This window comes from Pteropus alecto, unplaced genomic scaffold (assembly GCF_000325575.1).
Source record: "Pteropus alecto unplaced genomic scaffold, ASM32557v1 scaffold25, whole genome shotgun sequence".
Lineage (NCBI taxonomy): Eukaryota > Metazoa > Chordata > Mammalia > Chiroptera > Pteropodidae > Pteropus > Pteropus alecto.
Window position 1 is genome coordinate 22,474,486 of NW_006441955.1, and position 12,537 is coordinate 22,487,022.

The 12,537-nt window shown below is 35.3% G+C and overlaps 1 protein-coding gene across 1 annotated transcript in view; it reads right to left on the reverse strand.

Annotated features, from left to right (window-relative positions):
• The window catches only part of SLC44A5 (solute carrier family 44 member 5), a 123,079-nt gene that overhangs the window by 67,116 nt on the left and 43,426 nt on the right, over positions 1-12,537 (reverse strand). Inside the window, exon 3 of the mRNA XM_015595072.1 lies at positions 11,858-11,931. Within this exon, the coding sequence (XP_015450558.1) occupies positions 11,858-11,931 (74 nt within the window). The remainder of the gene's footprint in view (positions 1-11,857; positions 11,932-12,537) is intronic.

Genomic DNA, 12,537 nt, shown 5'->3' on the forward strand with positions numbered 1-12,537 from the left:
GAATCTTTCTCCAATCTCATCATACCCAACACATCCTTTTTATAACAAATATTTATAATGCTCCTTTTATAATCTTTAATAAATAATACAGATAGCATAACTTACCCAAACATATAATTTTTTTAAAAAATTAACAAAATACCATAACTGCAATGTATATGAAAAATAAGAGCAAAACAATTTATAATTAAACAGTATGCATATCAATATGCAAATGCTCATATGTGACTAACCTAGAAGTCAGGCACTTGCACCTATTATAGGAGGATACAGGTGTATTTTGTAGGAGACTAATAATACAAGTATTGTCAATGATATAATTTTCTAAAATGAACAAATCTTAGTAAATTCCAAATAAAATGTAGTATAATCTTTCTTCAAATTCCCTTAGTATTTATTAAAACTACACAAAAACAACATTTGTAATTTTAAAACAGAAGTTTTAGATTCAAATATTTAAAAACACGTTGTTACCCACATGAGTGGAACATGGGAGAGCCAGGCTAGAAGTGGAGGAATTCTTGGTTGTGCAGAACTGTTGTAGATATTGCAAGACATTTACCTTCCTTGGGTCCCATCCACTAATTGACAGTAATACCCCCCAAACATTGTAACAATCTAAAAGTCAATTTAAATTTTCTAAAACACCCTCTAGCCAGAGGTACGGTTTTAGCTGATAGTCACTGGTTTAGATGTTTACTCACACTCTTAAAACTCTCAAAAACATAAGTTCCACATTGTCTGTTTTTCTCTCAGATTTTTTGGGAGGGATATGCTAATATAGAGTTCTTTCTTATAATTTAATCCTATTTACTTTTATTCAGCTAATCACCATCCAGGTGACTTTCAAATATATCTATAAATTATTCGACATTTTTCCTTCAAAAGGTGGGGCTTAATTCTTAATTCCTCATCCTTTAAGTGTGGACTAAACTTAATGACTTGCTTCTAATGAATAGAATGTAGCAGAAATGATACTGTATGACCTCCAAGGATAGGTCATATAAGGCACTGCAGCTTCCTCTTTGCTCTCTCTTTTAGATCACTAGCTCTAGAGGAAGCCATATGACTTTAGGCACTCAGACAGTTCCACAGAAAAGCCCACATGATTGTCAGCAGCCAGTGAGAGTGAAGCTTCTTGCCAATACCCATGTGAGTGAGCTGTCTTGAATGCTGATCCTCACCGTAGTCAAGCCTTCAGCTGACTGTCCTTGGCTTACATCTTGACTGCAACCACATGAAGAACACGGAGCCAGAGCCACCCAGCTAAGCTGTTCTCCAATTCCTGAGTACAGACACTGATATAAGAAATGTTTGTTGTTTTACATTTCCAAATAAGGGATAATTTGTTATGGAGCAATAAATAACTAATTACTATATAGCTTTTTAAAAGTCTTTCACATACTTGAGGAAAGCAGTTACATCATGTCTCTTCTTCAACCAAATTATTCGTGACAATTAAATCCTCTTTTCTGTTTGATTTGTTTCATTATGTTTTAAATTCATAGCTTCAATTGTAAAATTTTAGTAATTTTTGTTTCTTCACTGTATAATTTAATACATGGAGCTCTCAACTTGATTTAAAATATTCCTTAGGGCCTAACCAATTATATAGTGTCTGATATCTTTTTACTTTAATTCTTTTAAAAAAGTTAACACAAAAGCTTTATCTTAAAGTACCACTCTAGAATGCGGTCAAACTCCCGTTCATTCATACCGAGCTGGCAATCGTCATATTCCTTTTCATTTCGTCATTCATTCATTAGGCCTTACTTGTGATAGACACATGAAGACTCTGAGTGTATAGAGATGAACACATTCATATTTAGTATAATAACTGTTTCATAATGAACACACTCTCCCTAAAGGAACTATGTATCATCCTGATTGGCCATTGCAGAGGGAAGATGGTTTCTGAAGAATGATAATGGATTCTCTTAAGCTTAATCAAGTCATGACCTTATTTTAGTTGCTGTTCAAGTTGTAGTCTCTCTACTAAAACAAATAAAAGCAGCCTCTGCAGACACTGTGGATGTAGTAGTTTATCTAACAAAAGCTTTCCCATTCCAAATAAATAGAAAACACAGGGCCATTTGCTTTCACCCGGCAGGGAGAGTACTGCTTCCTCACTATTTTTCCTAGAGGTTATATGGTTTTCTAGTTCTTTGCCACAATTTAGTCTGTAGAGTTTTGATAATATCCTTACTCTACAGGATATCACATAGATTCTTTACATTGATGGCATTGTGCAGATAAGATGAGAATTTGGATAGCATGTAATATTGACGCCTTAGAAAGACATATGTATCCTAAAGGATGGAGAATAAGTCCCATGAAAATACAAGGGACTTGCAATGAAGACCTGAGGAGTCCAGTAGCAATATCTCTTCCAAAGTAAATGATCAGTTGTGGCACCTTGCATTCTCTGCTATTAAGAAAGAAGCACAACACTTATCGCCTGCCAGATTTGAGTAGAGTTCAGAGAAATAAAATGTTTTTCAGACAATCCAGGCTACTGTACAAGAAGATCTGCCACTAGGTCTATATGGCAGAATGGACTCAATGGTGCTTAAAATATCTGTCAGAGAGCAGAATGCTGTATGTGGCTTGTGATAAATGCCTATTAGAGAATCACAGTTGGAGATCCTTAGGGTTTTAGAGAAAATTCATGTTCTTTCAGCAAATAACTGTTCTTTTGAGAAGTAGCTCCTGAACCCTGAATGATCACACGACAACATTAGAAGCCCATAATGAACTAGATGTTTTCTGATCCATCAAGCCTAAAGTTGGCTGCGCCCAGCAGCACACCATTATTGAGTCGAAGTAGTATATTCATTCAATGCTTGAGAAGGTCATAGAGGGACAAGAAAGTTTCATTAAAAAATTGTTCACAATAATAGCGTGTTGACTCCTGAGGCACTGCTTTAACACATAACCTATGGCTCATAGAAAAGTCCCTATGATCAGTTGACTGGGAAGGAAAAAAATTAAACCAGACTTACAGGTGGCTAGGGAGGATCTGTTGGTGATGATTAGGGGAAATTTTTCCAGTTATCTACTCCCCCCTGCCCACCGCTCCCATTCATTTATTTATTCATAGACAGAGGCCAATTGTTTGGCCACATTATCATAGACTGGAAAAGAAAATTATTAGACAATCATTGGCAAGGAAGTTTGAAAAATAACTAGAGGAATGACCTCAAAATGGACCCAGAATATGAACATATTTATGTCTCATGTAGCTGCTTAGTAAAACCCTTCTGCAGAGGTATCTCAATGATTTTGTAAAAAAGTAATCATAACAATAGGGATGAAGATTATGAATTGGTTTTGATATGATGGACTTTTACTCACAAACACTGACCTGGCTCCTATCAATGCTTATGTGACAAATTGTCAGCAGTGGATGGCCCAAAATGAACCCAATCACCCAGAAGTAGCCAGCCTTGGAATACCATATGGAGGATTCAGTTAAAGCAATGCTTAGGAAGCAACACTTTTCAAAGTTGCAGTGCCATTTTCTAGAATACATCAGGGTCATTGTAGGAAATATATGTTGTAATCACAAAGTATAATTAAAGAAAGTTTAAGAAGGAAATCTTTAGAAAGCTATGGGTAGAGTTTTGGAATCAAAGAAGAGTTGGAGCAGAACCCAGAGGCAAGCAACAATAGAGAACCATTTTCACATCTAGGCCTGAAGGGGTAGGGGAGGAAAGGGTTACCAATATCCAGAGAAAGAAGCAAAATGGAAAGAGTTGACTGACAGGACTAGGAGCCTTAGGTAGAGAGATATAACCAACCTGAGGTGACCCACCAGCAAGAGAGTCAGAGGAATAAATTCCACAAACTCATTCTCCTATCTTCTGATCTATCGTTGATACCTCTCACTGACCAAATCAAATTGGAAGCCACAAGACAAGTGAGCCTGTTGATGTAATCCTTATACATGATATACCAGCTTCTCAGGGGACAAAGCACAGTAAAGAGGGGGTAAAGAGAGATGGGAAGGGCTGGGATAATGAAAAATGGTCAGCTTATATTCTGAATAAGTGACTAGCCTATCAAGGGTGGAGCTTTAGATATATTCAGCATGAAGTTTAGGACTTTATTAAAAACAAACAAACAAAAATAACCAGACATATAAGGTTTTCATATTCTCTTTTGTCAGAATTTACTGCTACACGGGACAGTAAAAAAAAAAAAAAAAAGGTTACTGTTGAATCGTACACTTGAAACTTATTGAATTTTGTTAATCAATGTCACCATAATAAAGAAATAAATAATTTTTTAAAAAAAGCAGAAAGACGCACATTCTAAATGTTGAGTATGTGAAATAGAAGGGGCCAGAGTAGGAGGCAAAATACAGGACAAAGCATATTTTTAAAACAGATCTGTAAAAAAAATAAAAATAAATAAACACAGAATTGAGAGGAAATGGAAAAACAACCAAATAACTAAGAAACTAAATTAGATTTTTCACATCTTTGTTGTTTTCTTTATTAGCAGTACTGACTCTATACTGATTACTTTAATATACTTTTTCTAGTTATTCTAAATAGATATTAGTCTACTACCATTAAAAACCTCTTCAAGGTATTTATTGATATTAGGAGATAGATTTTTTTTTTGGTAAAGAGTAGTTGGAAATAATGAGGGCAGAAACTTATTCATTCTTTTCTTCATTCATTCTACACATATTTCCAAGTGCCTATTATGTGCCAGCATTATGCCAGGCCCTGGGTATATAAAGGTCTTTGCTCTCCCAGAGCCTACAGTTTACTGGGGGAAATAGATCTTAATGAATTAATCGCACAAACAAATGTGAAATTATAATTCTGACAAGCACTACAAAGGCGCAATTCATGGTACAAAGAGAGAGATTCATAGAGGCAAATGACCAAATGAGGGAGGTCCTGGATGATGTCCCTTAAGCAGTAATATAGGAGCTAAGACCTGAAACATGAATAGAGGCACAAAGAGGCTTCTATCAGACGGACACATGGACAAAGGCTTTGTGAGAGGTGGAGGTGATGGGTATTGGAGATGGAAAGGAAACCAGCGTGGTGCACATACAGGCTGGAGCATGTTTCCAGATACAGATGCAGTGTCTCAGGTTATTTTCTATAATGAACTACAGGAAGATTGTTTCAGAATAATACTGTTATCAGTGCCAACCATGCAATCCAGAGTAGAGGCTCTGTTCAGGTAGATTCTTCAATTCCTATTCACAATTCCCTTGAAAACCTCAAGGTCACCATACATTCAGTGTTACTCATCTTAGTGTTTAGTTGCTTAATTGTGGCTCCAGAATTGGCAACACCCCCTTGCTTTATATGAAGGAAGAACTCTCATCATTCCTAAAAATGGATATAATTTGTTGTATCTGAAAATGCTACATGTAATATTCATTAGTAATATCTACTAATAAATACACCTTTTTTAAAAAAAGATCCATGAACTCCTTTGAGATCTTCCTAGCCAAAAAAAAAAAAAAAAAAGCCCAAAGGAGATACTGTCTGACATAATTTATCTCTAGTACAAGCACTAACTGAAGAAAACACCAAACCTGTATTAGTAGGCATGGATCATCATAAAGGATATGCTCCTCTCTTTAGTGGCTACATAATAGAGGCTAATTTTGCAAATAATTACTGAATGTAAGCAATGGCACTACAGCAAAGTGAACACATACTCGGTCTCACGGGGCAAGACTGAAGCTATCAGACTGCTTATAATCTTTGCTTGCAAAAGAATACCTGCTTTTCACTTATTCCTTTAGTGGCATTTTCTGACACTCCCTGTTTTAAGCCCAACTCTGTATAAAATTGGAGGAGGGGGCAGTGTAAGGAGGGAGAGAAAGCATTAGCAGAGTATCACGGGGTTCTGGTCTGCCCTCTCTCAGTAGCCTTCATTACTTAAAGAATCCTCATTCATCTTCTCTATTAAATAAAAGTCAGTAAGTATAGCATGGTGGGTAACAGCACAGGCTCTAGAATTAAAGTGCCTGGGTTATATTGGTGAATAAAACCAAATGAACAAGTTACACAGCAATGAATACCAATCTAGATTGATCATCTTTTTCTCTTAATTTTCTCACTGTTTTACAAATAAGTTTAAAAAGACCACTTTAAGTAAAGCTGGTGTGTGTGTGTGTGTGTGTGTCTGTATGTATGTGTGTGTAAGAGAGAAAGAGAAGAGAAATTATTTGTAAGACACTCCTATTTGGGTAATTCATAGCAGACAAGCAAAGATCAGTAAGAGATGGGTGAAAACTTTATTCAGGCAAATTTTCCTTTCACTCATATCAAAGAAATGCATGTTACTGAAGTACCAGGAGCAAATATTATTATCTAGCATTATCTCTCATTTTCAAACATTTGCAAAACGTGTTCCTGTTGTGCTTTAGGGTTGAGTCAGAAATGGCAGCCATTAAAAAGCCCTCTGTCAAGGAGAAAATGTGATTAGACCAACTGCTTGCACTGACACTTATAAATTAACTACAAATCTGTTTGGGATAGCTAAGGCATTCCCTAAACACTTGCTAGTTGGGAATGCTGGCTTTCAAATCATTATTTTGTATCCCTTAAAGGTACATTTTAACTGTTTTAATATGTGAGGAACAGGCCTGCCAAATTGTGCTTATGGCTTTTTAACACAAGCAATTTACAAATGCAATGAAGCAGATAATAGGACACATGATACTGAATTTGAAAATCTGTGTTGATGACACTGCTGTTGTAGAAGCATTTTTGGAAGCAGCCCTGTATCCAGTCGCCTGGATTAAAAAAAAAATGTTATTTATTATTTCACAGGTGGCCTCTTTTACCCAATGGTGAGTTTAGGGTCGTGTCCTTGAGCACAAATCAGTCTCTCTCACGCTAGCAATATTCCACTTGAAGTCATCCGGAATGCATGTATTCAGCAAAATTCGAACAATAGTAAAAATCTCACTCAACACTAAAACAAATCTGTTCAAATAACAGTCAAAACTAAGTGCTTTCTTTTTAAAATGAAGATTTCCAAACTAAAAGAAAGTGGAAATATGTGGTTTAATTTGTAAACAATTATATATTTATAAAGAATGTAAAAGGACATTGAGTACTGGTTCTCTACAAATATAATAATTTTTTTCATGAAGTTTATTGGAATAATCTTAAAAATAATGGAGCCAGAGTTCTTTAAATTTCTTACTTTTCCATTGGAAGAAATGATTTTGCTTTGCTGAAACAATGTTTTCAAGCTGTGATCTGATAGGTAGGCTCATTTAGATCCTAAACAGACTAAAAGGATAGCACATGATTCCCTTATTTATTAGTAAGAGAAACTGTTCACTGCTTCTTTGTATAGAAAGAATCAAAAAGTCATCTTAGAATTCCTTGTTCCTCGAAAGGAGGAACCGACTGACCTCTTGGTTATGAAAATATGGTTTATCCCTTTTTCATAACCCTAAGAATGGGGAAAACCAATTTGCTTTAAGATAAGAAAAGGATAAGAACTCAAACTTTTCTCCCTGAGATTTCAATTTAGGATAGAACAAATTGACCCTGAACTAGGTCTGTAGGCCAAAAGGAATATAAATATCCCAAAGGGAACTGGTAATGAAGGCAGAGACTAGGCTGGTACCTAGGCTTAACAGTAGGGCCCAAGAGTAGGGACTGCATACTGACACTAGTCACACTTCAGGGAGCAATGGCTGGGCTTTGCATGAAGACTGAAAAGGTTATAGTCCTGCATGCTAGTGTAGGAGACAGTTGCAGGAGTGGAAAGATCCAGATAAGCAATCAACTAATAAATAATGCCAAACAGCACCGACTAAAATGCCAGAGCTCCAGCAGACTATAAAATCTCCCTCTTTGCCTAGAAACTGGAAATAAGACTGCCTCCTCCTTGGCATTTTGGGGCATTTCAGGTCAGGGAAGAGAATGATATGCCAGATTTCCCTAAGCAGTGAATGGAAAAGAGACATGTGACTATATTATTACTCTAAGACAATAAACATGGACTTTAATACCAGAAATGATGGGGTCAAGTTTGACCACATTTGATTACTAATTTAAGTGTTTCGTTTACTCTCTACCACAGTTCAGGAAGGATGTAAGATGGAATTATATAAGTCTCCTCCTCTCTGTAGTTGGTACCTCCTCATCCTACTATTTTGCATTGCCCCATGATGGTCTTTCTTTAATTCTTCCCATATTACCTACAAGTCAAGGTCTTTTACTGGTCTGCTTTGGCTTGGTTCACTTCTCTCTTGGAAAAAGCAATCCTAAGGCCCACCAGATTCAAGGGAAAGGGATGCAGACCCCACCTCTTGATGGACGAAATAGCAAAGAATTTGCAACCATGTATTAAAACTACCACAGTCTAGCCTCTGACTACAATTTTTTTTACATTCCTTTTGAATCGAATATGCTTAAACTCTCCCAAGATCCTCAGCAGTCTCATCCGATTAAAGCATCAGGCTCGGGCTCAAGGTCTGGATCTCATCATCTAAGTCAGGTCCATCTGTAAATGAGAGTTGGCTCCTCTCCTAAGGATGATCTTTTTAGCTAGATAACTCAATTCGTTAGGTACGTTTCCCACTTGCCACTGGCAACAGTGTGGTCATAATTTTATGTTTCTCACTTTCCTTTAAATTTTCATGACAGTTCCCTCAAAATCCATTGGGCTTCTGAACAGCACCTGGTTTCAAAACCAGTGCCCATGTTTAGGTTTTTGTTAAGCCAGGTACTAAATTTAGTTCTGCTTATCTATGGTTGCAACCCCGCCCCCGACACACACACACACACACACACACACACACACACACAATACACTGGCTTAATACAACAATTTTATTTTGTTCAGGATTTGGGGAGCCAGAAATTTGGGGATGGCTAAGCTGGGCCTCTTGGGGGCCTCTCATGCAGTCAGACTTTGACTGGAGCTTCAGTCATCTGAAAACCCCCGGGGGCTGGTAGTAAACATTATCTATCTCTGGGAGCTCAGCCAAGCCTGTTGACCAAGACCCCTATCCATAGTTTCATGTGGCTTGGGTTTTTCACAGCATGATGACAGAGTTCTCAGCTTGTTTGCTTTCATTTATTTTCTTGTTAACTTCTTATCGTCTTGACTAATGGGGATGATTATTCCTAAGGAAAATTAAGAACCAAAACCAAAAACAAACCTTGGACCCTAATTCCAAGTGCTTCCTATGTAAATACAACAAGGAAATAACTCAGTCAACTGGAAAACCATTTGAAAAGAAAAAAAATTATTGAATATTAAAATTGTACCACTATTGTATATATAATGTTAGCACAAGGCTAACATTTTGCATAATAAATATTCCTATTCTTTTTTCTGGATAGCAGAAATAATTGAATAGCAGCCATCAGTGAAGTAGGACAAAAGAGGGTTATTATCATAAATGTTAGTTTGATCTTTCAAGGAGATTTGATTACCTTCTACCCAGACTCCATTTCACCCACTTGAATAGAGGTTCTGCTTTTCATCAGTCAAATGTCAAGTGCCTTTGTTGCATCCTAGCTGGCCATATTCCATATAAAGGGCAAAGAACAGTTTTTCCACAGCAAAATTTGTGAAAAACATAGTTCTTTCATGGTAAAACATGGACGAAAGATAAGCCTAAGAAGGTCTTTATCTAACAAAATAGCTAAAGATGCCAAACTACTTATAACACATCAGTGAAAGTGACTTACCATCTATCATCTTTCTTCAGGTAAAGGTACATGTTCCTTCATTTAAAAAAAATTCTTCATACTCCTAGTAACCTCTGCCAATGGTTTCCCTTCATTCATCTTTTAGTCTAACATTGGACATGACTAAAGAGTTAAATTTATCTTATAAACAGGCTAGTAAGGCTATTTATAGTTCCGGGGTGGAGAAAGTATATATATTAATTTGGTAAGCCACTCATTTTAATTAGTGGCCTCAAGGTTAATTGGGGGGAAATCACTAAATTAATCCAATATTGAAAACAGTTTTGCACTGAGGAATATTTATCCTCAAATTTCTTTATGTGAATTAAGGCATTTACAAACTGAATCTGGAGGTCTTAAAGAAAAAAGGCAAATTTCTTATCTTGCTTCAGAGGGAATGATGGTGTGTACTCCCAACCCTTCCCCCTACTGTGTGAATAGGAGAGGGAGTAGCAGTGGCTTTCTCAGCTCCATAAAAGAACAGAGGAATTTCTCTGTGGATTATAAAAGATTGGCTCTGAGATATGGAGCAGAGACTTATTCGATTATGCCATACGGCCTCCTACTGAAAAGATTCCGGGTATACTATGAGATTTTTGTGAAGTTGTATGCATTCAAACTATAATAACCAAAATTATGGGTTGCCATAGAAACAATATAATAAATTATATTTAAAAGCAATATAATAAATGACTAGATTACACAATGGTAGCAAACGAACTACTGCCTAGTGCTATTATGTAGCATTATTGCTGTGGCTGGATATTATTTTATTTACTTCTCATGGTAGCCTTGCAAAGTAGGTAGTGTTTCCATATTTTACAGATGAGAAAACTGAAGTTAAGAAACTAGCCCAAGTCTACCAAACAATATGAGAAAACCCTAGATCCGCCTGACTTCAAATTTTCTTTCTCTTATGCAACAAATTTCAACTATATGACAAAAGTAAAAGCAAACAAAAAAAATTACATAGACAAGAAAGATGTGTCCCAAAGTTAGAGAAGCTAAAATTCCGTTAGCTGTTAATAAAAATAATTCGTTTTATTATCATATTTAGTTTATAGTCTGCATATTGTGCTACAACTACATTGATGTTCAGCAGTTAAAATACTTCAAAGAAATACCAAAGGAATTTTCTAAAGCTCTTAGAGTACATTAATTTTGTGAATTTATGTTCCTTTATTTTTCTTTCCCTCATATCTTTCGGCCTTGCTTTTTAAAATTCTTCAATTCTGAGTAGTTTTTGCATGGTATTACTGAGATAATCTTTTGAAAATTACTTTCAATTTCTGTTCTCAAAGAATTTTTCTTTTTGGAAGATACAACTGGAAAACAAGGAAAAGTATTTTCCATTGTTCCCTAGGTAGGCACAGCCTTCTTTCTGCTAATACGTTCCACATTAAATCCAGGCATTAGTTATTGGTACTAGAAGCTATTATCTGACTTTTATAGCTCCCACCCTAATAATAATAATACATTAAAGTTTCCTAGGTCATCATCTGAGGAATAGGACTTAAATCTCTGGAGAAAAATGTGATAAATTCACATCAATTGCAAAACCTTTTTACAGAAAATATTTACACCAGTTCCTTTGGTAGTTTTTTAAAAAATCCAAATAAAGAATATCTACATTTTTCCTCCTTATTTTTACTTTTAGAAAAATCTTTAACCTAACAATAAACAACAGGATATCTTTTTCTGGTAGGCAAAAACAACAGGACTTCTTGTATGTCAGTGAATTATATGGTAAAATTCTTAATAATCATTCCTTCTTTTTAATCTTCTTATGAAAAGTGTGTATATTACCTAAACTGACCAAGGCCCTAGTCCTTATTAGTAAATAGTAACATAAACATAATTAGCTGCTTAATAGAATTTCAAAAGTTATTTATAAAAAAACATAAGCTTTTTTCTTCTTTCTTTATAATTGTATTTATTTAAGTAATTTGGACTCACCTTAGAATAAATTACTTTGTGTTTATTTTTCATTGCATCTGCTACTCAATGAGTCCTAGTGAGTCACATTCACTCCAGAAAAGACAACAATCAATAATAAGAAGCTTTTGGGAAATAAACAATTAATGTTAAAAATGTGATATTGACTTAGTTATTTTGTTAGCAAATATTAAATATCTTCTACACCTGTATTTACTCACCTATAAGTCCTAAAAGAATGTAGCCAATAATGAACAGCATGAAGATTATGCAGCACAGAACATCTGTACAATTCCTAAAGACAAAAAAGAATAAAGAATTAAAAGGGGGTCCAAAATGACTTCTTGCTTACTGCACAAAATATAAAGGTAATATGGCATTTTATATCCAAAAGGAAGATCACATATATTTCTGTAATCGAAGACTTCAGCACAATGAGTGGTCATAATTTTATAACTAAAGAAGCTCCCTTTAGCATCCTTAGCATGTATTCTTTCTTGTTTTATATTTGTAAAATGTTTTTAGGGATTACAGTATACCAACATCCAATGATGATTTTGTAATTTAATGATGAAATTGTAATTTAAGCTATTTGATTTTATGATTTTCTTTTTCATGTCTGCCCAACATATGGTGTGTGTATATATATATATATTAAAAATCATCCATTTTCCATCCCTCCATTTTCTTTCTGTATGCACATTTTAAGAATAAAATTATTAAAGGATTGACTATATAAACTTTTGATGGGAAGTAGAGTTGCAATTATTCTAATTACTTGAAACTGTAATTTTCCCAGTCATTCTGTAAGCTAATATCATCAAATTAGGTATAGCAAAAATTTGGCTCATTGAGACTCAGTGATTTGCTAAGGGTCATAAGTCAAACCTTGATCCAGCAG